Source organism: Lepeophtheirus salmonis, chromosome 6, assembly GCF_016086655.4.
Source record: "Lepeophtheirus salmonis chromosome 6, UVic_Lsal_1.4, whole genome shotgun sequence".
Taxonomy (NCBI): Eukaryota; Metazoa; Arthropoda; class Copepoda; order Siphonostomatoida; family Caligidae; genus Lepeophtheirus; species Lepeophtheirus salmonis.
The window spans coordinates 36,508,420-36,534,183 of record NC_052136.2 but is presented as its reverse complement, the minus strand read 5'-3'; the positions used below and the strand labels follow the sequence as shown (position 1 = coordinate 36,534,183).

Sequence of the window (25,764 nt, the reverse complement as noted above, 5' to 3'; positions counted from 1 at the left end):
TGGGAAAAACTAACATTTTAAAGACCTTTCAAAATCACCAATTCTTGATTACTTTTTCAACTAATAAACCACAGTTAATAAATATAACATGTTTCTAATTAAGTTTTTCATCTGTTTGTATAAAATAACTATTTTTTCAAAACCTCTTCAACAAAAGTTTTTAATTGGCTGTCTGATTGATGTAGTCATTCATACTTAATTGTTAAACTTAGATTTCATCATTTAGATAAAAAAATATTTTTCTTTGCCTGATGCTTTTACCCAAACTCAACTTGAATCACTGCTACAAAACTCAAACTCAATAGTTATAACTCGACCAACACTAGTCGTCACGTGTAAAGAAAAAGTTTAACGAATTCAGTGTCATAAAAAAATAGTAAAGGAAGAGAATAATATTCAAGAAATGCGTATTTTGTGCGTTTTTCTGAAAAAAATTCGTCACATGTTATATTAATTGAAAATGTGTTACAACTTCCGCATTTTTTCATTTATGATGATGAGGGAGTTGATTGGTTCATTTTTTTTTGTTTTTTTGATTGATTTGATTTACAAAGTGGGGACTCAAATCTTACAGTTGACTTTAATTACAGTTTAATCCAGTTATTGGTAGTTACAAGGCTTCATTACGCAACCAAACAGATGAAGCAAAATGAAAGAAAATTATGTTTTTATCGGATGTCTATAAGAGTAAAATCTAATCTCTCTAATCCGTTACATTGCCGATTAATCGGTAATCTGCAAATCCTTCCAATTAAGATTGCTTAACTACTACAACTACTACTTTAGAATCTCGCCCTTAGGGATAATCTGTTAAATGATGCATTTAGATCATAACAAACTTAATGAATATTTTACTTTTATGAAAATATTAATCATGTAACAAAGGAATCTGACATCCATAAAAAGTAACTAAGTTAGAGAATGAGCCAGACTAGGCATGGATTTCTAGATATATGCCAGTCTATCAACGATATTTTGTTCTTTCCCCCCTAATCGAATAGTAGATCCATTTTTTTATATATGCAATTTATACACTTACAGTTCTTAGTGATTAATTTGTATTGAAATACATTTTTTTCGTAGGTAGTAATTCATTGGAAATGAACATAATTACATTTATAATAAGTAATAGCAAATAATCAATAGTTAATTATTCAAATGATAAAAGTATAAAAAAAAAAGTATTGAAAAAACTTTTACGTCTCAAAATCAGTTTTTATACAATGTCTGAAAAAAAAATGGACAACTTTGCATGATTTTTGTCATAATTAGTCTGGTAAAAAAATCAACAATGAGATGATAACACAGACAGTTTGAATAATATTTTAGAAAAGAGCAGTTTCACTCTCATGCCATTTTATTAGGCTCAGTTTCAAGAAGCAGTGAGTGGAAAGAAACAAACAACTGTTCTACTATTTATCTAGTTAATACATAGACGGGAATTAATCCAATGTCAATTCTCAATTGTAGGCCTTGTCAAAGAAGATCTCATGCCATGCAAAAAGTCCTCAGAATTACTCTTTGTCACTGATGAGCACATTACTTTATACTCTTTTCAAGAGTTCAATTATAATGATAGCAGTACTGAAAAATAAAAATCGTTCTAATTACCAAGGGGATAAAATCTAGCACTTGTTCTACGTCATATTTTATACAACTCTGGTAAATATTGTCATCATATTATACAAATGAAGTGTAGTCTCATATGCATATACCAATATACCATGCCTAGGTTTGCCGATAATGATACATTTTTATGTATTTGTAATGTAGAAGTAAATGCTTCCTTATCTTTACCAAAGGTTCAGTTCCCACAAAATAATAGAAAGATCAAAAATTAATTGTTATTAACTTGATATATTATATCGTCTGCATTGCTTTTATTGTTGTAGTAAGATACAAAAATTGTAGGTTTGTTGTTAATGATACATTTTTATCTATTTCCAATGTGGAAGCAAGGAGCATCGGGATTTGTTTCCTGCTTATGTAAATTCCCTGTGCAGTAGCGTTTCTGCTTGATCTCACCAGCACATCCTTTGCCTCCATGTAATGGTACTGGATTGTTGCAGAATCTTCGCCTCGATTGATTTCCTCTGTCACCCTTGCAGTCTGCTGTGCATTGAGACCAGATGAACCATTGGGAAAATCCTCCGTCTAATGAAGTATTACAAAATATAACATATATATTTTATATAAATGTAAAGTCCTTACCAATGGGACATTTAGGCACAGAGCACCGTTCTGTTTGAATGCCTTCTCCCTCACACGATGAATTATGACAAGTTCGTGCTCTTGTTCTGACTGAGTTGCCACAGGTCAGAGTGCATGCACTCCAGGTTCCCCATTGCCCCCAACTCCCTCCTGTGGTACATTCCTCTTGTATGCAATATGATTTTTCAAGTCCATATCCACTGCAAGGCTTTCCTCCGTCAGAAGGAGATGGGTTGTTACAAAATCTGCCTCGTGTCTTTTGTCCCTTTCCACAGGACACACTGCAACTTGTCCATTCTTGCCAATATCCCCAATTCCCGTCTGAGAATTCAAGGCCAACTAATAATCAATTATTACAAAAATATAGTAAACTTCATTACCAGTGACACAGGGCTTGATTTGACATTTTCCTTCCTCAAAGCTATTACCCTCACAGCTTCCTTTAGTGGGGCATGCCCTACTTCTTACCCTTAATCCATGTCCACAAGATGCACTACAGCTAGACCAGTTACTCCAGGTATTCCAATTGCTAGTATCTGAAATGCACCAAATATATAAAATACTCTTAATATATGAAGAGAAAAAAAATAGCTCATTTTTGTCTCAAACCTGTTGTGCAAGATATTTTATCGTTGCAAGATTCAATTTCTCTACTTGATCCAGAACAAAGCTCACTGCCTAACTGTGGAGATATACACTCCCTTATTCTTTGTCTAAAGCCTCCTTCGCATGTTTTTGAGCAGGATGACCATTTTGACCAAAGCGACCATACTCCATCTAATGTCAATTCAATAAATTGGCACATTTAATTTCTTTTACTATTTAAAGCCTGTATTACTCACCGACTGGACATGGAATTTGATTACATTGTCTCTCTTGATCAGACTGGCCATTGCATGGCTCCCCTCCAAATTGTGGTACTGTGCAGGTTCTTCTACGGCCTTGAATTCCACCACCACATGATACTGAGCATATTGACCACCTTCCCCAAGAATTCCATTTTCCATCTATAAATTTGTGGATAAATATTCAGAAAGCCAACACTTGAATACTTACTAATTGGACAATTAACATCGGCATTGCAGACCCCATTCTCGAGCGCACTTCCACGGCATGTTTTTCCACCGAATTTGGGAGCTGGATTGTTGCAATGCCTTTGTCTGAAACGAGATCCACTTTCACAAGTTTTGCTGCATGGACTCCAAGTATCCCACTCAGACCATTCTCCATCAGTTGGGCATACTACAATCTGCCAGCAGGGTATAACATCTCTTTCAATTGTAAAGTTTCCACTACAACTTTGCCCACCAAATTGAGGTCCATCACATGTCCTTGTTCTTTCTTGTGTGCCAGGTCCACAGGTCTTGCTACAGGTAGTCCATTGAGTCCAAGATAACCATATTCCATCTTTGATTATTTAAGGAAATTGATAGGTTTAACATGTAAAGTCGAATATATTTTTACCTATGGGACATTCCTTTTCAATGCATTTTGTACTTTCTACAGGGGGCCCAAAGCAACTTGGTCCGCCATGAGCAGGGGAAGGGGAATCACAATATCTGCATAATTGTATTTATATTTAATCAACATAAAGTCTTACAGATGATAAAGGAGTAGAAAAAACCGTACCTGTTGCGATGTCTAGTTCCCTCTCCACATGTCACACTACAGCCTCCCCAAGATTTCCAACTTGACCATCGTCCCTCTATAAGTTAATTAGCTTGGTCACATGATTAATTTAGTAATTATATGTACAGATATTACCAACTGGGCAGTATCGGCTAAAGCATTTAGCAGACTCAGAAGCACTTCCTACACATATTTTACCGCCATATTTTGGAATAGGATTAGAGCATGATCTAAATCTAGATTTAGTTCCAGTACCACAGGTGGAGCTACATGGTGTCCATTTGGTCCATATCGACCAGCCTCCATCTATTATGATAATTGAAATTATTAATATATAAGAAATTTAAAACTAGATTTCAGTCAACATTTTACCTATTTTACAAGCAAGAACTGAGCAAGTTCTTGTTTCATCAGATTTTCCTACACAATTGCCACTTACACCGTTACGATCCAAACAGGTTCTATCTCTCCTTTGAGTCCCGTCTCCACAAGTTTTACTACAAGATGACCATTGACTCCATTGACTCCAAATATCTGGTTTTGCCATCCCATTTGTATTAATATCAGTGCATGTCCAGGGTTTGCTATTGACACAAGTTCCATTGCATCCTGGGTATGGAACACAATCGGTGCAGTCCCTTCCTGACCACCCATTCTTGCAAATACACTCTCCAGGGGATTTGCAAAAACCGTAAGTGGGGTGGCAGCCAACTCTACAAATGGGCTTGCTACAATCCAATCCTTGCCATCCATCAAAGCATTCACATTGGAATGGATGAGTGAGACATTTTCCATGCTTACAGTTTGAGAGAGTTTGACACTCTGTGCAATTGTGTCCTTTCCATCCAAAGTCGCAACTTGTTCATAATTATTAAATTATTTATTTGTCAAAACTTTCCTTTTATAGGATCTTACATGCATTTATTAGGTTCGTGACAACATCCATTGACACAGCCCTCACATTGAGGCTTACTACATCGACCACCGGTCCACCCTGGCTTACAATTACATTCCATAGGCTTTTGACAGCTTCCATGCCTACATCCTCCAAGTGGAATACACTCATCACAGTTGGGTCCATCCCATCCCACCTCACAGGCGCAAACATTGGGATACAAACACTCTCCATTCAAACATCCTTGACCATTCATATCACAGACTGGCACATTGCAAAGTGTTGTAGGGTTAGACCAACCTCCAACACAGATAATGTTACCGTATGAGTCACAAATGTAACGATCCGTGAGCTAAGACAAAAAGGTATATGATATATAGATAAAACGTAGGCTTCAATCTCCCAAGGGTAAATAATACTCTTAGATTCTCTGCTATACAAGCAGTGCTGTTGACTTTTAAGAGTGGAGTGATTCGACCTGTAGATTTGGATGGAGTTATTAAAATTCCTATAATCAGCAGAGTACTAAGAAAAATCATGTTGAAGTACTTAGGGATTCCACAACTCTGTTTTGTCCTTTCAACAAAAGTAGCTTTATATATATGGACCTTAGCCTAAGTTTTGAGAAAGAAGAAAGGGAGAAAAAACTAATAAAAATCTTTAATTCATTTCCAATCATAAAATCATTTTGATTTATTTATTCATGGGAGAAGAAGGGGGGGGAGTGTCAGCATTTTTTTTTTTTTTGCTGTTCATATCATATTACCATTTGAATATATATAGAGAGATCTCATTAAGTACCCCTTGATTTTCTTCTTATAGGTAGGGACTAGGGATGAGGGACTTATGCAACTAAAATCTGACTAGAGATGTGAAAATACGTGTACTTTTAAGCTTGCAAGGATATGTTTGTAAAAGCTGTTATATCTCAACTGTACGTTGTACAAGCAGTTTGTTCAATTGTATCCTTGCACGATTAAAAAGCCTTCACATTTCTAGTACCACAAGGGGGGGTGGGGGGAGGGGCATTGGAGCCTCACTTTAGAAGAAGATATTAGATAGAAATTGCGTGATAATGTTCTCATCAATATATGACGTCATTTTATGAAAACAATCACTTCTGAATTGATGAATGAAAAACACAAGGCAAGCAAATATTGTATCAGTATATTTGACATATTCTTAAGTTTTTCTTGCTGGGCTTTTAATACAGATGGTGATGTCAAAAAAACAACAACGAGAACATCTTTGTTTGCGAAGTCATTTTGTACAGTATAAGTACGCACAAAAACTCAAAAGATTAGGAAATATACCTTTCTTAAATTATATCTTCCCACGAGTACTTATCATTTTTGCAGGTAATATGTGAGTATTTTTTACATTGATGTTTGCGGATAAGTTTATTGCTTAAATCTGTAATATCCTCTATAAAGAGTTTTCATGTGACGTCAGCATTGTTGACCTAAACAACCATCTTTATTACGAATACGAATTTTTCTTGAAACATTACTCTTTTTATAACAATCTATCCCTTTTATAGAGGGGAACGAATAATTCTATGTAAATAAGAGTCCAACACATAATGCATTTCCAAATTATTTTATTAATTATTATAAATTCGTATAAACGATATTGTTACATTTATGTTATTAAATAGTATTTGTATTAAAAAACTTTATCACAATGATTGAACTCTGCCATATTATCCTATGTCCTTTCTTCAAGAGATTAAAAAAAAGAAGAAGAAAAAGCTTATTCTGATGCCATTTCAGAGTTTAGAAAGGATGTTTTTGTCCTTTTCCATTTCATTCGTCTATTTTGAAACCATACCTTGACCTGAAATATTGAATGTAAATAAATATATATATATATATTCATTTGCAAATTATCTCCCACCCTTGGGACTCTAAATTACCTACCTGTCTCTCTGTTAAATCCAATGCAACTGAGATTTCATAGCGTCGAAGACGTGTCAAATAATTGCATGCAATGAATTCCCTTTCCAATTCGGATATTTGGTATTTCGTGAAGGCAGTCCGCTCTTTGCGACTCAGGGAAGATCCCTCTGAGGAAGTATTGTTACTGGATTTTTTGTCTCTGACTCTTTTGGACTCTGAAATAATGAAGTTGTTACATAACATATCACTCATGGTAGGAAGAAATGTGGTTAAAAAGAACCTGTCGTGGTAGGTTGTGAGGTTAGATCCTCTTCACTATCTGACACGGGCTTATCGAAACTTTCTAGGGAACTGGATGGACTTGGAGTGCAGAGATGGGGCGAGGGAAGCGTGGAGGGGATATGAGACCAAAGGGGAGGACTTGTTGGAGTGTTGAAGGATGAGGCTGCCCAATAATGGGGATTATGAACGTGTCCTAAATGACCTGTATAGGCTGTTCCATCTGTGTTGTTATAATTATAAAAATCCGAGATTCCATTAGATGAGGGGTAGTCATAGGAGGACAGAGGATTAGGGAGTGCTCCTCCAGAGGATGATGAAGTTGAATAAGAGTGGGAGTACCAGTGATTATTTGAAGACATCTTGAAGAACTAAAAAGATGATGGGGGAAAAAGTTGTTGAGGGAATTTACGTTTTATGAGGTAATGGGGGTGGTGGTATATGTGTTGATGGGGGAATAAGGAGGGGCGGGAATGCTCCTTATTTTTCCCCACACCCTCCCTCTCACGCCTCCCACACTTATGTACAAATTGTAACAACATAATACAATGTACGATTTACAATAGCCAATGAGAGACAGCACCTCAACAACATGTTTCTTTATTTACATTTCACAGCCACATGCTCTGAGCTAAATGACACTTATGAGAAGAAGAGAAACAGTGGTTTAAGTGACAAGAGCAAAATAAAGAGGACAAATCATTGTCCTCTGGAAATAACTAAGAAATGAATTTCTTTTTACATATTTTTAAATATATTTAAAAATTTTATTCTTATGAAATATAACACAAAAAATTGGCATATAAAAATTTAAATTTTATGGGAATACACATTGTATATTCAATTTAATGATGAATTTCAAATATACAGAACGAGTGTCCAAAGCTTGGAGTACCATGAATGAATTACAAAAAAAACAACACGTAACTTTTATGGAATCAAGAATAAATAACTCAAAACAAATTTTCGCAATGTTTAAATGTTCCATTTACCTATGTTTTTCTATAATATTAAAGCCTTCACAATTAATAACAGCATTGTCATGACGGTGAACAGATTGATAGCTCTTGACGATGAAGGCCGTATCCATGGACTACCACACGGCCATAATGTCAGTTCTGTGCGAATCCAAATTATTTTGGCAAACTTTCTTCTCTAGGTAAATTGAAAATTCAAAGTCCAGGGGATTGAGGTCAGGCTGGAAGAAGGCCAAAATGAGACAGGTTAGAAGTTTGCTACAGAATATTTTGTTCTTCTTGGCTATATGGGGCTGTAATGGACATCTTGATGGAGATGCAAACGGTCTCTACCGCTTTTCTGGCATTGACATCGGCGCAGAGGAGATCGACGAGGGTTGCCTTTTTTGTGGATGCTCCGATATTTTTATATTTAGAAACATGGGTGAAAACAAAACTTGCTTTTCTTTGTTTCAGCTCGTGTCCAAAATTATCAATTTTTATTTATTATTACAACATGAATGTTGATAATACCATTATTGATTTCATTTTCCTCCTGAAATGCAGGATCTTTTAGATTATTGAAAAAAAAAAATCCCCAAATTTGGAAGGATTATAAACATATAATGAATCTCAGTAAGATACAGACTTACATATACATATGACTTTTTGTGCAGTATTAAATATATACGTGATGAAGTCTTATTTTTCGTCTTAAATTTAAGAAAAATTCAAAATTTATCTTTTGTAGATGTATGCTTACAAATTCAAAAAATATTTTTATTATTTCTATATCTTTTTCTGAATCAGATAAAATGTCTTGTAAGAACAAAAAAAATGAAGAATACTAGAACTTTTTCATTGAAAATCAATAAAAATTTCTCATTTCTGATCACAGCAACAAAAATTACAGTTTTTCGTAAAGTCAAGACTTTTTACTTTATAATAAAACATAAGGGATAAATTAATATTCCAAAAGTTATTTAAGATTTATTGCTGGATTTTTTTTTTTTTTTTTTGTATATTTTGTTAAGCTAACAAGACTAATTGATAGTATATAAAATGTTGTTCTCTTCAGACCGTAAACACAAAAAAAAATTGTGTTACATAATTTTCTCCAGATTTACAAACATAAAAATACACCATTTATTTTGTTGTCAAGTGTCGATGATACTGATTTTGTCTCCTAATCAGCATTCTGTAGGCTGTGAATTATTTCCAACAGTGATTGAATAACAATTCGTGATAGCATAAAAATGACGACGTGATTCCAATTCAAAAGAAAAATTTGTTGATGAGATTTTTGATTTCTATGAATTAATGGTTATATGTTCAACCCATGTGAAACCATTTGTTTTTAATAGTTGTGTTCATTAACAAAGGTTATTAATAAAAAATTATAATCATTGATTTATATTTATGGTAAATAGATTAATTGATTTTTTATTTTCAGTAATAGTACATAGATAATAAATGACACAATATATAAAATATGCAGATATGAGTAAGTATTTCGGGATCAAAATGTTAGACAAGTTGGTTCATTATATTTCTTTTAAAGTTATTCAAAATAATTATGTTGATAAATCTTAATTTTACATGATAATAATATGTTCGTTAATAGTAATAATATTAAAAGCAAGAGGACTATTGAAGCCAAATGGAAATTAATGCTGATTATAAAGATCCAACAGATTTTTGAGAGTCTCAACTTCTTCAGGGAGTACGGCTGTACTGCCACTCATTCGACTATTCTGTGGTGCGAAAGATCCTTCTCTTTTGTTCTCAAGGATATCCAAAACTTCAAGGAGTCTATACAAATCACTTGTGCTCAAATGTGTCAAGAATTGATCTCCATAGTCTTCTCGGTTAGCAGCTAATCCGGCTATATCCTTATTCATATTTGGAGCCTCATTCATGTAAGTGGGAGAGGATCTAAGGGATCTGTCGAAAAAACAAAGATCATTATATTAAAAGATAGTGATACTATAATTTATTGGTATTGAAACCAGTAAATGTGGCGTCATTATGTTATAAAAAAATGACCCACTGATGACGTAACCTCCCAAAACTCCCATACAAAATTACTAATAGTAAATAAAAAAAAAGCTAGAATGAAAATTGTTTTTTATTAAACAAGTCTTCACTTTCCCCCCTTCCCTTCCGCCACAAACATAAATCTTAATCACAAACATAAACTTTTACTTCTAAAGTTTATGTTTAACATTTTTAGTCGAAAAAGTATCAAAAAGTACCAAAATACGATATCTAATGTGGTACCGGTACAAAAAGTATTGGTACCATGAAAACCCTATTCAAGAACAATACAATCCAATATTTACTAATCGTAATTACCTTGATTGTATCACGCAGCCTTTCTACAAAAGAAAAATTAGTTAGTTAATTCTTCCCAGCTATGGAATTACTATATTGACAATTGTACACCACAACTTAACAAGAGCTAAGTCAAATTCATCCAATCAATGTTTTTCAGAACACTGGTAAGAGAAACGATGCAGAAAAGTCGAATGCTGACAAAAAAAAAAAAAAAAAAGTTAACTTATGTGTTTGTAACACCGTAACTACGAGAAGGCCACACATACACAACTATGATCGAATTAGTTGTGTCTTAAAAAAATTATAAAGCTCTCAGAAGGGTATTGGATTTCCAACTCGAGCCCAATTGTTGTGTTGATCTTTATTGAGGGCTGCAGTCCCGTACAGTTCAGTCTCGGTCCAACACTCCATGTCACTCCTTAAACTTATAAAGTTCATGACGTTACTCAACTTCATTTCATTTCCTTTGAATCCGTCTGACAGTCTGAAGGACTGGCGGTCTTTACAACCGGTTCCAAGGACTGATAGGGCTGGCTCTAATACTGGACTGACTATATAAGGACTGACATAATAATATAAATATGTATAATATTCATAAACAAGTTAATGAAAAGGATTTCAAAAGATTTTTTTTTTTTTTAGTTTTTTGAATGCCAGATGTTGATTATGCAAAAGTGAACGGCAAAGCAGAATAAGAATAAAAAGCAAAGAAGTCATCTTAGTTTACTCTCTCATGGTCAAGTGTGTAATTAACCCACTAATGAGTGCCATCATCTGACGTTGTTCACTCTTTTTAATATAAAATAAGTGAAATTTAATGGCATCTACTCTTATAATACATATTGAAGTCAAGTTTGTTTTTTGTTGCTTTACGTAAATAATAATATTTGGGAACAGTCCAACATCTTGTTAGTTACGTATTTAGATACCCCTCTCATAAATGATATAGCCCGTATTTCCCATCAAGGCTAACTAACCCTTGTCTAGGCCATCACTTTTTTGCAACACAAGTAATAATATAAATATTAAATATAGATATAATATGAAGGTAATTGGCATATATATACAACATAGATATATATTGTATAGAAGTTGTGGTTCTGTACAACTTGTAACTTGTACAAGTTGTGACTATAAACGAGATTAATAATTTTAAATAACATATTCAGGGTACAACTTACTAAAATAAAAAATCTCTCTGGGACATTATCAAGCTCAAATGCTCAGAGATATATTACTCATATATACATAATAACCATATAATTTTAATAAATCATAAAGAAATCATAATATCAATTAATAGTTGGTAATAAAAATGATCAATGTAGTAATTAAATATTGCATTTTAAGACGAAGAAATTGCAACTTGTACAAGGTCGTTATACAAGCTGTAACTCGTACAGACATCGCAACTAGTACAAAACATCTATATTATATGTCGTTGACCCAGCGCGAAAATATGCTATCTGGACAAAAGCTTCAACTTTCATATTTAACTTTCAATATCTATGTGACTAAATCTTCCCCAATATTGAAGATAAGAGATTCCCATTTTACTAATTTATTAGTTACATTTGCGAGATATTACATTTTTGCTTGAAAAATGTCGTATATTTAGCTCTAAACTTTGTCATCTGGTTTGGAATGTATAATTAAGTTTACGTTTCAGAGAAATATAACTATTTCATTGCACTCAGAGATGATACAATATACTGAAAATATCGTTGTTTTCTAGTATCTAGTACATGTAGCCATTGAAAAAAAAATAGTATTGTTATATTCGTTAGAAGCTAATAATTTAGTGCCTGTTATCTTTACTCATGTAACACAGCCTACTTTTTTTTAAAGATTTTACCTTTTTGAAGAGACAGGTTTCTACTCACTCTATAATAAAACCCCATAGCACGGTTTCGCACTGAATAAATTCATAGCCTATCCTCGCTTCCGAAATATGGAAAATATATTGACTTTTGGGTATATTTTTTTGCAGAATCGGAATCTTCATTTATGGTTACACCCAAATAGTTATTTAACTCACTTTTTTTTATGTTTTCCTAGTTTATTTTTTTTTACATTTGGTAAACAATATTTCTTCTGTTAACATAAAAACAAACCAGAATGATGTTTCTCAAAAATTAGCCTGGATAAAATTTGTATTCTTCGACGTATAATTTTAGTCAATTTCTATCTATAAAGATGATTCGGATTTATCATTTGGAAGTACCACGTCAAGTTGCTCTTGAAATTGTCGCAATAAAACAACTGGAAATTGATATGTTCTATTTGAAAGGGGCCCTATCGGACCGAAATTACATCTCACAAATCAAATGAAGCCTTTCCACTCTACTTTACATTCTTCAGTATCTGAACTTATCTTAAAAATTAAAATACAAGGCCTATAATTAACCGAAATATGTCTAAAGAATATTAGACTGTATGCCTATAATGTTAAAAAAAACACTGGGATCTATTCCTTTCTTGATTTTTGTTCAAGTGTTGTACGTTGTATGAATTCACAAAAACCTTAAAAGTCTATCGAATGGATACTTTAATGATTTCGTTTATTGGTTTAAGAATAGAGTTGTCACTAATACGCATTCGCTGGGAAGTGTTTATGGAAAGTGCCCGGAAGAAAGACTTTGTTTTTACTGTAAGGCCTGTTTAGAGACACTGGTTCATTTTTTGTCAGTATGTGAAGGCACAAGAGATATAAGAAACAAGATATCTCTCATGATTTTCCATACGTATGGAGTTATTTTATATCAAAGATTATTTTCTTTTATTTACATGGGTCTCCATCAAGATAAAATTAATTTTTTTATAACGAAAATTTTCATCCTTTTGTACAAACCTAGAATTACTCAAACTCAAAATCTTGCACTTTCATGGATGTCGTTAAGAAATTTGTTTTTTTATGTTGGTTTTTGAATCGGTGCTGTTATAAACTATTATGTTTTGTTTTTTTGGCCTTTATAAATTCTTAATGCAACATATATGACTTGAATAGACACGTGTTGTCGCATAAAATTGGGGTTTTTGTGGTTTTAGGAGAAGGTGGCCATCCTGTCGACGTAATCTTAAGGCTTATAGTAATGAATAATAATTATTTTACTGTGATTATTACTTTCTACTACGTACAATTTGCAGCACCTTTAAAGGGTTTATCAGAAAAATTTGTTGATAGAAATTTACGAAACTAATTTATAACGACTCAATTTTGAGAAAAAATATTCTAACGTGTTTGTATGTTGACGGCTCACATATAAGTATTTTTTGAAAGATTAAAAAATGTAAAGTATAACTAAAAATCAAATATGTTGATTGGAGCACAATGACTTTGATTATATGTTTGTAAATATTATGTACCTATGAAAGGCCTAAAATATAAGAAGAAAAAAAAACAATTACAATTCATCACGACTTAATCAATACTACATTTGTGTATTTCGCTGATCATAAATACATCTAAGTAGATGTGTTTTTTGAAAATAAATGAACGGCACTTACAAAGTGCACTTTTTTCCAACTTTTCTTTCAAGTAAAAAAAGGTTTTCAGGGTCATCAATGCACTTTACATAAATACAATAATTCCTTGTATGTGCATGGTACATATATTTATATACTTCACTCTCATATAAATGCAAATAATTCCTAACTCATTGCCTTGAGGGATTAATTAATGAAAGCACTCATATCGCACTTCCGTTGACTCAAATGTTATTTTTGCCATATCATCACATAAATCAATGGTTCTTCGCATTAACATCATCATTACTCAGTTTCAGAATGACAACAGAGTCATACATTTCAACTGTGTATTGTCAATAATATTTTGGTGCCGTTTTTTTGTTTTAATAGCCTTTAACACCCTATCTTTTTGTTTTCGTTCGCAAACTTTCCTATAAAAAAGAAAACCATGTTATAAATGTTTGTCCAAGGCTACGTGATAACTGTTTTATCGCCCAGGTACGATTTGTACACATAGAGTGGAGTAGCTTAGAATGAAAAAAGTATCTTTCAAATTAGAAAAGGAAAAACGGTTGCTGTGTTTTCCTCTTTTTTTTCATTGTTTAATCGGTCGTCGTGGTTTTAACCTCTCCCTCTGATGAATGCTTTATTGACTGTCTTTGGTGTCCTTTTTTAAAAATATATATGGATTTAAATATAATTAAAGAGTGGCCAAAAAACTGTTTTTTTTTATATTGCTATAAAAAAAAGCAAATGGATATTTTTCAATAATTTTTTATTATTTGAAAGCCTCAACATTCCGGTTAATAATGGAATATTACTTTATTCATATGGCCGCCGTTGCTGGCCTTACAGTAGCCCATTCTGTCGACCAAATTTTTCAAATACATTTTCGATTGTGTGAGCTTCAATAGCTGCAATGGACACTCCAATTTCTTCTTTCAAATCGTCAATCGTCTCTGGATGGTTGGCGTAACATTTATCCTTGACGGTCCCCTCAAAAAATATTCCAACGGAGTCAAATCGCAGCTAAGAGGTGGCCAGTTGCTGTTTCGGCTTATGATGCGATTGTCGAAGACAGTGCGCAAAAGATCCACTGTAACGTTGGCTGTGTGGTACGTAGCGCCATCCTGTTGGAACCAAAAGTCGTCGATGTCTTCCTTTTCCATTTGGAAAAACAAAAAATATTCCAACATGGCCCGATAGCGTTCACCATTGACCGTAACGGCAGCTCCTTGCTCGTTTTCTCCTTTTTTCGCTTTCGGCAACAACAGTAATGTTTTCGATTGAGTGCACTCGACGGACACGGGAACGCATTGTTTTATCCATTAACGAACCAGTTTCGCGCACAAGCTTCACAAATTTATCCACAAACTACCTGGAAGGCGCTTTGTTTCGACCGACGTAATTTTCTTGCAGTTTCGTTTGAAGACTCTCCATTTAGGAAGTAAGTCTTCAGTATTTCCCCATTTTCATCGAACTTTATTTTTCATTACAAATTACTAAACTATAAGTATACATGAGTATGATTTTTTAACTAACTATCCAACCTCCATGTATTGAACTTTTGAACTGAATAATTGACAATATTAATTCTGCCTAGGGAAGAAAAACGTTATGAGGAAAATGACAGAAAAGTACCAAGTGACGTCATCTGTAGTATTAGGGTAAAAAAGTGATATTTGAAAACTAATTGATTCGTCTTCAGTGGTATCTTATGGTGAAAATTGATTTGGAAGTTATGTACTGCATAGATTCTCGGCGATTCGTCCCGGAAAAAAATAGTGATGAATTCCGGGAATCTAATATATGAGTTATTCCATTTAACCGGTAACACAGATTTCAAAAATTATAATTAATGTGATATATATATATATATATAATTAGCCTAAGTTTAAAATTTCTGAACTTAGATTGAAATAAAGCCTAGATTTCCTGCTGATATTCACCTCAAAGCCAGTTCCGGTTTTACAAGGACTTTACTCCGTGGTTACTCAATTCCTTCCAATATGTGTTGACTTGTATGTGTATCAATATATGTTAGTAACTATCAGAGCCAGGCGGCTCCATATGAAAAGTGCACCTCAGTATCGATACGGAACCAAATATGGTAGATATATACGTTAGGAACTTAAGTGAAATTATGTCCGTATCAAATATAAAAGTATTGCACTTTATATTTCAATTTATACCCCTTAGTATCTAAATTAGGCTAATTTCTTTCATCCTCAGATAACAAAAAATGGTGATGAGTCGTTGTTTTAGAGCTTCAGTATATTACTGGTAATACTCGTCGATTAGGTTCAAGAACAGAGTTGACTCGAGACACATCTCTGATGGTGGACATAAATGGTGTCACTAAAAACCAAGAGCTTGATGTTTCTTTTTTGATATTATATAATTTAAATAAAATCAATATTGAAATGTTGAACCTATTGTCCGAAAATCATGCATTGAATCGAAGCGTAAACATCCTCTCGGTTTTTTATTCATTTTTTAGATGTTAATGGCAAAATGGGTATCAAAGTTTGAAACTAAGGTACTATACTTGTATTGAACAATTCAGGGTTGCATTTTCCTTTAAAGTAATAATAAATATTACCATTTATAATCATTTTTAACTTAAGTTAATGGGACTGAACGATGTTTAATTCAATTAAATTGTAAACAAAACATCAGAGAGAGGTGCAGTCTTGTGGCAAAATAATACAGTTCCCTGAATGATGATATTATTTAATATCAAATATAGGGATGGTTACTCACATATAGGGGACTGTGAAAAACTTATGTTACATCTCCAAGCCACAGACTGCCTCGCCACCTTGCGGAGAATATATTAATATTTTTGTAGTTTTTTTATTCCCCGATAAATTTCAGTAATTATAAATATATATACCTTAAATAGGCATATTTTGTTTTTTTAATGTCATGAGAGGAGGGGAAGGAAATGGGCATTGACACTGCTTCAATGATAAGTTTATATAAATATTTATGTATGCAGAGTGTAATTTGCTTGTCGGCAGCCTCTTCAGTTTTTGTACGTAAGATAATAATTTTTATTTTTACCACCTTCCATTCCATCTTTCTTTCACAGATGATTCTCATTTACTCTGACAATAGACGAATTTTATTTCTATTTATTTTTCTTTTAAAAACTTCATTATTGTCTAACAATAATAGACAATTATACGAAAAATAAGTCACGAAGTATATTTTTTTCATTTGAAAAAAAAGAAGACAAAAAGAGATTTTTTTTTTTGGTGTTTACCTTGAATACGCTAATGGATAGAATAGCTGTCGTTGTTGTTGTTGCTGCCGATCTTCTATGGGGGATCTTTTGAAAGAGAGTGGACTCAGGGACGCCTTTCTAGAGACACACCACACCCAATCACTCAAACTCAGAACACAAACCAAAAACAGAAGACGCTTCATGCTTGGATTGGCTGCTTATGTTTCTAGGTATAGAAGGATTCGTATTTATCTAGGATCTGTGAAAGGAATAATCATATGATGAGTCATTATTTATTAAGAATATGTCAAATACAGAAAAGAAATAAGTTTGCTTAAAAAAATAACTGCTCTGTAAATACGAATACTTTGCGATTTTCCGTATACAATTTAAAAGAATGAAGATATTGAAAAATAAGAATATATTTATTAATCCATTTTTTTTATACATTTGTCTGTTGAAGGAATACTCTATACATTTCTTTTTTAAACTTAGTTTGTCAAGCTAAGAGCAACATATTTAGAGTATAATAGCCATGATTTGAAAAAGGTGATTGAATTAAAACAACCGTATAATGAACGTCTTAAGGAATTAAAAATCTTCTTTCAGGTTAAACATTATATTTGTTGTCATTTGCATAATAATTAATACAAAAAGTTCTTGTAATCTCTTAAAAGTTTCATTACATGATGGGTCTAATTCGATTCCTGCATTCATTATAGAAATATTTTACTAATAGAAGGAGACAAAGTTGGTCTAAAATAAGGGGAAAAAAAAATACACTGAGTATTTGTTTGTCGACTATATTATAATTTTGAAAGAATATTCATCTAATATAAATAATGCGCTTGACTATCTCACTGTTGAAGAAATTGAAGATAATTTTAATTAATTAACTTTTTCTAGCAAAAAAACAAAACAACAAACAAACAGAGAAAAATAACTGACAATATGGAATAAATATACTTTGAAATTTATGCCAAATTGTCAAATATCAATCTGCAGGTCACCAATTAGGCGTAAGAGAAGGGGAGGTAAAATGTTTTATTATAACGATAAATGTAAACCCAAAGGATACATTTTTATAAAGGACCATTGATAAAGGATTGATTTGTCAAGAAAAAAATGTCATTTTAGAAATTGAAATATATATTCCTTTCTAAAAAAAAGTGGGTAATAAAATAAAAATCCCTAAGGAGGCTCCGCCTTTTCCAAAAGAAACAAAAGAAGATCAAGCTTGAAATAAGTTAAAACATTATTTTCTAAATATAGAAAAAGGCTGCTTGAAAACTTTTATTTTAGTTTATAAAGTCATAAAAACTGATATTAGCCTTTGTTTTCAAAAAACGACATTAAGGAAGGACTTTTCTTACAAGAGAAAAAAAAGGTCATTAAGGAAGTTTCTTTCCATTAAAAAAAAACGGCAAAAACTGTTTAAATAATAAATAAAAAAATAGCAGTAACAAATATTCAGGTAAAATATAAATGTGTCCCTCCCAAAAGAAAAAAAATAACTCTCAACGCTCAAAAAATGGATATTTATCTAACACTTAAAATAAGAGTAAAATCCGAATAAAGGCAATTTGCAGCTATCCGGATTTTACTGTATTTAGGATATGTAAATCACAGCACACACTCACAAAAGGGGAAGAAGAGTCTGCAAATGACTGAAACTATTTATTCAACTTGTGAGAGGAAGAATTGAAATAGAAAACAAAACAAAAAAAAAATACTTTCCAACGCGACAGATCCATTTCTCTCCGTGTTTCTTTTTCCTACATCACCCCCATCTTTCAGCAATAGAGTATCAAAAACATAAAGTTAGAGAGCTCTAAAAGGCAAGGAGGAGAAAGAGATGGAATGGGACTTTCATATCATCATCAGGGGTAGGTGAAAGGAGGACTTACGCACATAGGACTTACACAGTCGACGTTGACTCTCATCTTATTAAACTTCCCTTATAATGACTTGTAATGGGGAGAGTATCAAATACATAGATGAAAGACTCCAAGTTTGAATTTTAATATTCATGGTTAAAGTTTTTTAATGAAGCCATTCGTTCTCCAACTTTATCTCTAACAAAATTCAAATAAATGTATTTATTTGGCTGTCAGGAAAAAATGGCAGGAGAAAAAAAAAAAGGAAAGGTGTAATAGTGGATAAAAATTCCAAGATTGCGTTGGTCATTTCCATCATCAATATAAATTATATTATGGTAAAAGATAAATAAACAAATAAGATTATTTATATCGGGCAATCCTCTTGGATTGACGTAAAAACATTTGCATTCATAGTACTAGGCAAGAGCAACGATTTCCACTTCGTTATGATCCAAGATGTGTCAGAAGAGGAGGTGGTTGGGTTCGGTGCGACAAACCACTGAGAGGATTCGAGCAAGTAGTCAATGGTCAAGTCGTTGGAGGGTATGAGGATAACTGTAAAGCTGAGTACAGTTGGAGCAATCTGAAATTGCAATAGAAGGATGGACTTCGTCTCTTCATAAACCTTATTTCTTGCCCATAGAGAACGAAATAGGCTGCATTACGTAGTTACCTAAAGGACTCGAATTTTCAAAGTTGTTTATCTAGGACAGTAAATTCATACTTCCAATGTATCAAGCCAAGTATGAGAACCATAAAAAGTGACTTATAGGCTCTTTCAACGAATTTTTAAGTGTACTTTTCTAGTATGATACAATTACTTTTGAATATATTACAACGTTTGTAATAAATAATAATGTCCTATATGATATTTATCCTATGCAAAGGCTATGTGGCTGGGAATAGAACTATACTCCTAGTTCCTATCAGGTACAGGTCACAATATCTGATTTGAAGCCTAAAAAAAGGGAAGAATTTGTTAAAAATTTTACCAATAAAAGAACAATGAGTAAAGTTAATGTTCAAGTGTATTTTGTTTATTAATAAAGTGGTTTCATTGATCCAGTATCTTGTTTTGAATTCGAGATGTTTTCTTTTTTTGGATGAAAAATGACATTCTTTTCTTTAGACCTTAATAAGCTATTCATCATTCCTAGTGATATGGAATATCATAGAAAATAAATTGTACAATGATTTTTTTTTTTCTAAAACGGTTATTCATCCTGCAAAAAGAGAAGAAATAATGTCCCAGTTTTGATGCATTCCAATGAATAGCTTAAGTGCTAACACATTCAAAAGGGAATTTGATTAAATTCATTGGTGGAATTTGAATTGAAAGATAGTAGAATATATAGCTTTTATAAATACATATTTTCTTAATGACTTTCACCTAATATGTAATAAATTTCATGTAAACCCATTTATTATCCTTAGAACTTCAATAATCTCAAAAGTTTGTATTTCGAGCAGTAATTTCTATCCGTGTTGCACCTACTTATTTATTTATTTCGACTAGCATTGATAATCAAAGCCAATAAAGTTGGACAATTATATTTAGGGTTTATAAAATATTAAAATTATCATTCTTTATAAAAGTAAGTAATGTATTTAAGATACAAATGTTAAATTTTTAATATATTTTTAAATATCAATACCAAGACTTTGAGGGAATCGGTTGTGATGGAAGAGTGATAGACACAAAATTCAAAAATGGGATAATTTTTTCCTAGAAAGAACTCTTTAAAGACCACTTCGAGGAGATACTTGCATTTTACATGGAAACAAGCTTCCGTTGAGGCACTTGGGTACAGCTTTGGATGGCAAGTCTTGGGGACACACAGATCTAAGTGGCGAAAAAGAGAAACTGCTTGACCAAGTTCAAAACTGTATAATTGTGTGATACGAACCCATCTATTCCGACTTTTTTAAGCCTCTTAAATATTAAGGATTTTTGTAACGATCAACGAAGCTACGAGGTCGAAGATCAACCGCAAAAAGAAGCACTCTATGATAAAGATGACTCATGAAGCTTGTGTGTCGCAAGAAACCTTGCGTAGTGTGGTCAAGGAGGACCCGAGGATGAAGTTGTATCGTCTACAAAAGCAGAAATTTCTCAGCGAGACCACAATGGCCAAGAAGCTGACCTGGGCAAAAAATTCCTCAATTCCTGTGAGCAGGTTTCAATCATTTTGACTCATAAGAAGATCTTCACCGTGGATCTGGCTTACAACAGCCCCATCCACCGGGTTCTGGGTCGGAGCATCGATGACATCGATGTACAGAATATACCTTACTTACGTTGACTAGGATATACATAAATATATACAACATCCTAATATTTATCTGATATAAAAGAAACAAAAAAAATAAAAATTATATAGATGGAAATATCTCTTTTAGGATTTAAAAAAATTAAGATGCACGTGGGACTGGTGTCAAAATGTATTTGGATTATCATATCAAATATTATATTGATGTATTGTACATGACGTTTATCTTTATGTCCATGGGTAGATTCCCAATAATCTGGGTTAAAGGGAGTGTTATAAAAAATATGTCCTCCCGGTATGTAAAAATAAACCGATAATGAACAATTTCAACAATGTTTGGAGGAGGAGATAAGCTTGGCTGTCATTACGTTTAATTACATCAGCTGCATAAAACCGTGAGAGAAGAAAATACGGCTACGCTGTATATGTTTTGGAGACTTGAAATTTAATTATCGCAACCTTTTAATAATAAGGAAATAACTTAACAAAGCGGAAAATATATTATTGGAGTTGTTTCCGATTGAGGGATTTGTACTCAATTGATCACAATTGATCGAATAAGTTTCTACGTAGGATTAGATAATCATCAGAGTGTGTACTGTATATTTCCATCCATCTATGATTATAGAAATTTTCAGTTTCAGGATTTAATGGATTTGATGATAACTTTTACTTTCAATCTGTAATTCTACTCTAACGGGCCATGGCAGATACAAGAAAAGGTCTTAGTGTTTTACTTTATGAGATATAATATCCTCCTGTCCCATGCCTTAGTCCATGGGCTTTGAGCCCCTCTCAGAATACTTTATGAGAAACAAACACACAACCTCCTCCCCATAGTGAGGCCATCCATTTACTTTCATGATCCTCCAAAGTACTAATTGCCCGAGTATCTCGACAAATTCGAGATCTCTCTCCTCCTATTTCAGTAATATATTCTTCACTTTGCGAAGTTATTTCCTTCTTATTAAAAGGTTGTTATATTTGAATTTCAACTATTTTCTGTGGCTGTTTTCAGCTTTGAGATAGAAAGAAAAAGTATGACGTACGGGCAAAATTATATAATATACCCAGAAATAACACAAATTCCACTCCGTATATAGCAAGGAAATATAGCTTAAATGACTCTTATATCGATTTTTAATTCTACTCTGTTTCTAACCAGGACTTACGCTTATAACCGGTGGCCCATCTAGCGGTTATATTTTGAACCACAACTTTTTAACGTCTGACAGCTGTAGTAACATTCTCATTGTGTCTAATATTTTGTAAAAGGTCTCCGGTATACGAAATGGTTAAGTTTACGCTCGAAGAAAATTGGGCAATACTGAAGACTTACTTCCAAAATGGAGAGTCTTCAAACGAAACTGCAAGAAAATATACGTCGGTCGAAATAAAGCGCCGTCCTGGCAGTTTGTGGATAAATTTGTGAAGCTTGTGCGCAAAACTGGTTCGTTAATGGATAAAACAACGCGTTCCCGTGTTCGTTCAGTATCCTCAATCGAAAACATTGCTGTTGTTGCCGAAAGCGAAAAAACGAGCAAGGAGCTGCCGTTACGGTCAATGGTGAGCGCTATCGAGCCATGTTGGAAATTTTTTTGTTTCCCCAAAAAGAAAAGGAAGACATCGACGACATTTGGTTCTAACATGATGGCACTACGTGCCACACAGCCAACGTTACAGTGGATCTTTTGCGCACTGTCTTCGACAATCGCATCATAAGCCGAAACGACAACGTCAACTGGCCACCTCGTAGCTGCGATTTGACTCCGTTGGACTATTTTTTGTGGGGAACCGTCAAGAACAAATGTTGCGCCAACCATCCAGAGACGATTGACGATTTAAAACACGAAATTGGAGTCGCCATTGCAGCTATTGAAGCTCACACAATCGAAAATGTATTGAAAAATTGGGTCGACAGAATGGGCTACTGTAAGGCTAGCGACAGCGGCCATATGAATAAAGTGGTGTTTCATTATTAATCGGAATGTTGAGGCCTTCAAATTTAAAAAAAATTATGGAAAAATATCCATCTGTCTTTTTTTTATAGCAATATAAAAAAAAGAAGTTTTGTGGGCCACTCTTTAATTCTCGATCAAATTTTCATTTGTACTCTCTGGCATTCATCTTTTTTTAAATTAAATGCATAATTTTCTCTCAATACTTGTTTTTGTATGAATAATTTTCCCTTGATCAAAATAAAAATTCTAATATATTATTATAGAACAATAAATCAATAATCCAAACACTAACTAGTTAGATACATGGGCACGAATGTACGAAGGGGAATGGTTAGTACTGTGGGCATATCGTTAGATAAATATCTAAGCCCTTTGTTTCTATTTACTCTTCAGAATCTTCCATTATTATGAGACAAGGAGACACACTCTTATATTCAAAAAAAAGTCTGAAAACCACAGCAATTATTTCGAATCAGACATGCAAATAAAGATTTTACCATCGCTAAATAAATGTGAGAATTGTGGTTCTGGTGTTTTCAAGTTCTTTTGAATAAGTCCTATTATTATCATTACTTTTAACTTCTTTTTTTTTCTTTATTCTTGAGTAAATATACCTAAGAAATGTTATTACATCCTTGATAATACTTATATATTTAATGATTATATCACACGGTATTATCTCACAAACATAAAAAGTTTATTATATTTTTTGTTGTCATCTGTCGATTTTTATATTTATTTTCCATTTATTAGTCTTCTGAACGTATATTAGTTTAACTTAAATAAGTTCTTGTTAGGCATTAAATAATTACTTACTTTTCAATGAAGTACATAGTGTTGCCTCTATATCAATATTTCAGTTCCGGATACCAAAATTGGTATCCGTATTTTCGGCGTTTTTTGACTATAAATATCAACAAATATCATCAACGCCATGCCTATTATATTTTATAAATAAATTGGGGAATCCTCGATTTGACCCGTTTAACAATTTTTTGGATCAAAAACAAAAATTATAAAAGTTAATTTTATTATATATGACCTTCAAGTGTTGAACATTTATTGTCTCCTTGAAAAAGTGCTACAGCAACGAGTTTTTTTTTTTGAAAAATTACAAATCTAATATTTTGAAGTGATTAATTACTCAATAAACATCAGCAAAAATAGTCAGTCAATTACTTAGAACAGAAAAAAAACTTCATTTTTAACCAAAAACTCGAAAATCTTGATTTAAATAAATATCGAAAATAAAACATTTTCAAAAAAAAACAAGAGAAAAAAAAAACAAGGATTATAATTTCAATGAATCAGAAATTTATGACTATTAATTAAACTAGTGGGCATGTTGTGGGGTCAGTTCATATATATTTACAGGGGTGTGACTAAGATTTTTATTTGGGGGAAGTTGATCAGCTCAGAAATTTTATGGGGTTACGTCATCGTTCGCCAAGAAACCTTTCTAATACAAGTTAAGCTTAGTATCCTTTTAAATATTTTCTATGATAAACTCAGGGGAAATCTTGCATATATATCTCATAAAATAATCTTAACTTATATTTGGGTCGTGCAAAAGTTTCGGGACTAAAATGAACGAATTATACATTTATGTAATATTTTATTTACATTAAATAGCAAAACGCTTTTAATATTATTTAGTTTATAATAATTACATTAAGGATAATGAATCCGGAATTAAGGCATCTGTAGGGAGCAATAACGGCTTTCAAGCGACTGTATCATTGGTAGCAGGTGCTTTTGATGTATGTCTCTGATGATACATGCAACTTTTCATTGATAGAGTCCTTTAAGGCCTAAACATTTTGTTGTCAGATCCTGCAAGCCTGAAACTCTACTTGCCAACAGATACTATAATCCATGTGATTCAGATCTGGTGATTGGGGAGGCCAAGAGTTCTTGTCCAATAATTGACAAATGTTTTACACTAATTTCAGGACAATCTTGGGCGTGTGGGAGTGGCTTCCATTCTGTTGAAAGACAAATTCAGACCCCACCCCCCTCCCTGGAGATCTGACTGGCCTAGGAGATGAATTTATCCTGCAAAATCTCCAGGTAGTCCTCTGTACTGAGTTGGTATCCGCTCAGTAACCAGACAGGGGGGCATAACCTTGCCATTTGAAGCAATGTTTCCATGCATCATTACACTGGCCGGATACTTTGTCTTGTTTATCATTTTCTAATCGTCTATAGACGTCTTGAGAGATGATAATGGACTGACTCTAATATTTTGAATTTAAAGTAAACAAAAAGAAGAGACTCTGGGCTTTCTATAAAAGAGGAAAAAATCGCATTGTTGTAGTATTCTCATAACTTTTGCACTAGAAGGATATGGATTAAATATAAAGGTGAAGATTCACTTGGAATAAAGTTTTTAATAAATTTATGATGAAGTGTAAATAACGCGGATCCCAAAGAAGCACCTATTACAAACCATTAATCAAGAAATGAATATTTAATTGTTGCTACACATTCTATCATAGGAAATATTATGAACTAATTTGAGATATTTTACGAATGTTTGTATGAGTAGAACTAACTTCCCAGTATTCATTATATGCTAAGCTATACCACAATTTAAATATATGTAGATTTCCCGGGATTCCCAAGAAATCCCAGGGAAACAGTGCCCTGAATGAATTGAATCCCGAAACCCCTATAATCGTACCAGTTTGCTCAGCAATACTTAAGTGAAGAATAATTCATAAGAATTGTTTAGCTACCTACTAATTTTTC

General features: G+C 33.0%; 3 protein-coding genes across 5 annotated transcripts; all 3 read right to left on the bottom strand.

The window, feature by feature from the left end:
* Positions 1 to 1,837: 1,837 nt before the first annotated feature.
* LOC121120312 (A disintegrin and metalloproteinase with thrombospondin motifs adt-1) lies at positions 1,838 to 5,344 on the bottom strand. 2 transcript variants are annotated; one of them, XM_040715166.2, is made up of 12 exons: positions 5,155 to 5,344; positions 4,756 to 5,087; positions 4,213 to 4,697; positions 3,976 to 4,146; positions 3,841 to 3,916; positions 3,676 to 3,770; positions 3,268 to 3,618; positions 3,054 to 3,218; positions 2,821 to 2,988; positions 2,592 to 2,747; positions 2,212 to 2,532; positions 1,838 to 2,154 (listed from the first exon to the last, which is right to left on the bottom strand). In XM_040715166.2, the coding sequence occupies exons 1-12, from the start codon at positions 5,272 to 5,274 to the stop codon at positions 1,934 to 1,936; spliced, it is 2,661 nt and encodes an 886-aa protein (XP_040571100.1). In that variant the 5' UTR covers positions 5,275 to 5,344; the 3' UTR covers positions 1,838 to 1,933. The 2 variants fall into 2 exon arrangements, with proteins under 2 accessions (XP_040571100.1, XP_071745379.1); XM_071889278.1 differs by having other exon boundaries at positions 2,212 to 2,550; positions 5,155 to 5,321.
* A 1,036-nt stretch (positions 5,345 to 6,380) lies between these two features.
* On the bottom strand, positions 6,381 to 7,541 carry LOC121120346 (uncharacterized). Its single transcript, XM_040715198.2, has 3 exons — positions 6,914 to 7,541; positions 6,655 to 6,848; positions 6,381 to 6,571 (listed from the first exon to the last, which is right to left on the bottom strand). The coding sequence occupies exons 1-3, from the start codon at positions 7,272 to 7,274 to the stop codon at positions 6,488 to 6,490; spliced, it is 639 nt and encodes a 212-aa protein (XP_040571132.1). The 5' UTR covers positions 7,275 to 7,541; the 3' UTR covers positions 6,381 to 6,487.
* Positions 7,542 to 9,295: 1,754 nt separating this feature from the next.
* Positions 9,296 to 18,627, bottom strand: LOC121120684 (uncharacterized). Of its 2 annotated transcripts, none has more exons than XM_040715549.2 (3): positions 18,543 to 18,627; positions 16,942 to 17,161; positions 9,296 to 9,812 (listed from the first exon to the last, which is right to left on the bottom strand). In XM_040715549.2, exons 2-3 carry the CDS (start codon positions 17,103 to 17,105, stop codon positions 9,536 to 9,538), a joined length of 441 nt encoding a protein of 146 aa, XP_040571483.1. In that variant the 5' UTR covers positions 17,106 to 17,161; positions 18,543 to 18,627; the 3' UTR covers positions 9,296 to 9,535. The 2 variants fall into 2 exon arrangements, with proteins under 2 accessions (XP_040571483.1, XP_071745514.1); XM_071889413.1 differs by having other exon boundaries at positions 16,942 to 17,845; positions 17,913 to 18,566.
* Between the last annotated feature and the right edge of the window lie 7,137 nt (positions 18,628 to 25,764).

What these genes read in the sequence shown, in the direction of transcription:
- LOC121120312 (XM_071889278.1), bottom strand. Translation starts at nt 5,274, where the DNA reads ATGATTTTTCTTAGTACTCTGCTGATTATAGGAATTTTAATAACTCCA. An exon ending in GTATAGCAGAGAATCTAAGA is followed by an intron (nt 5,088 to 5,154) that starts GTATTATTTACC and finishes TTTTTGTCTTAG; the next exon opens with CTCACGGATCGTTACATTTG. An exon ending in GGAACTAGACATCGCAACAG is followed by an intron (nt 3,771 to 3,840) that starts GTACGGTTTTTT and finishes ACAATTATGCAG; the next exon opens with ATATTGTGATTCCCCTTCCC.
- LOC121120346 (XM_040715198.2), bottom strand. Translation starts at nt 7,274, where the DNA reads ATGTCTTCAAATAATCACTGGTACTCCCACTCTTATTCAACTTCATCA. An exon ending in CTCACAACCTACCACGACAG is followed by an intron (nt 6,849 to 6,913) that starts GTTCTTTTTAAC and finishes TCATTATTTCAG; the next exon opens with AGTCCAAAAGAGTCAGAGAC. An exon ending in TGGATTTAACAGAGAGACAG is followed by an intron (nt 6,572 to 6,654) that starts GTAGGTAATTTA and finishes TCAATATTTCAG; the next exon opens with GTCAAGGTATGGTTTCAAAA.
- LOC121120684 (XM_040715549.2), bottom strand. Translation starts at nt 17,105, where the DNA reads ATGAAGCGTCTTCTGTTTTTGGTTTGTGTTCTGAGTTTGAGTGATTGG. An exon ending in TATCCATTAGCGTATTCAAG is followed by an intron (nt 9,813 to 16,941) that starts GTAAACACCAAA and finishes TTTTTTCGACAG; the next exon opens with ATCCCTTAGATCCTCTCCCA.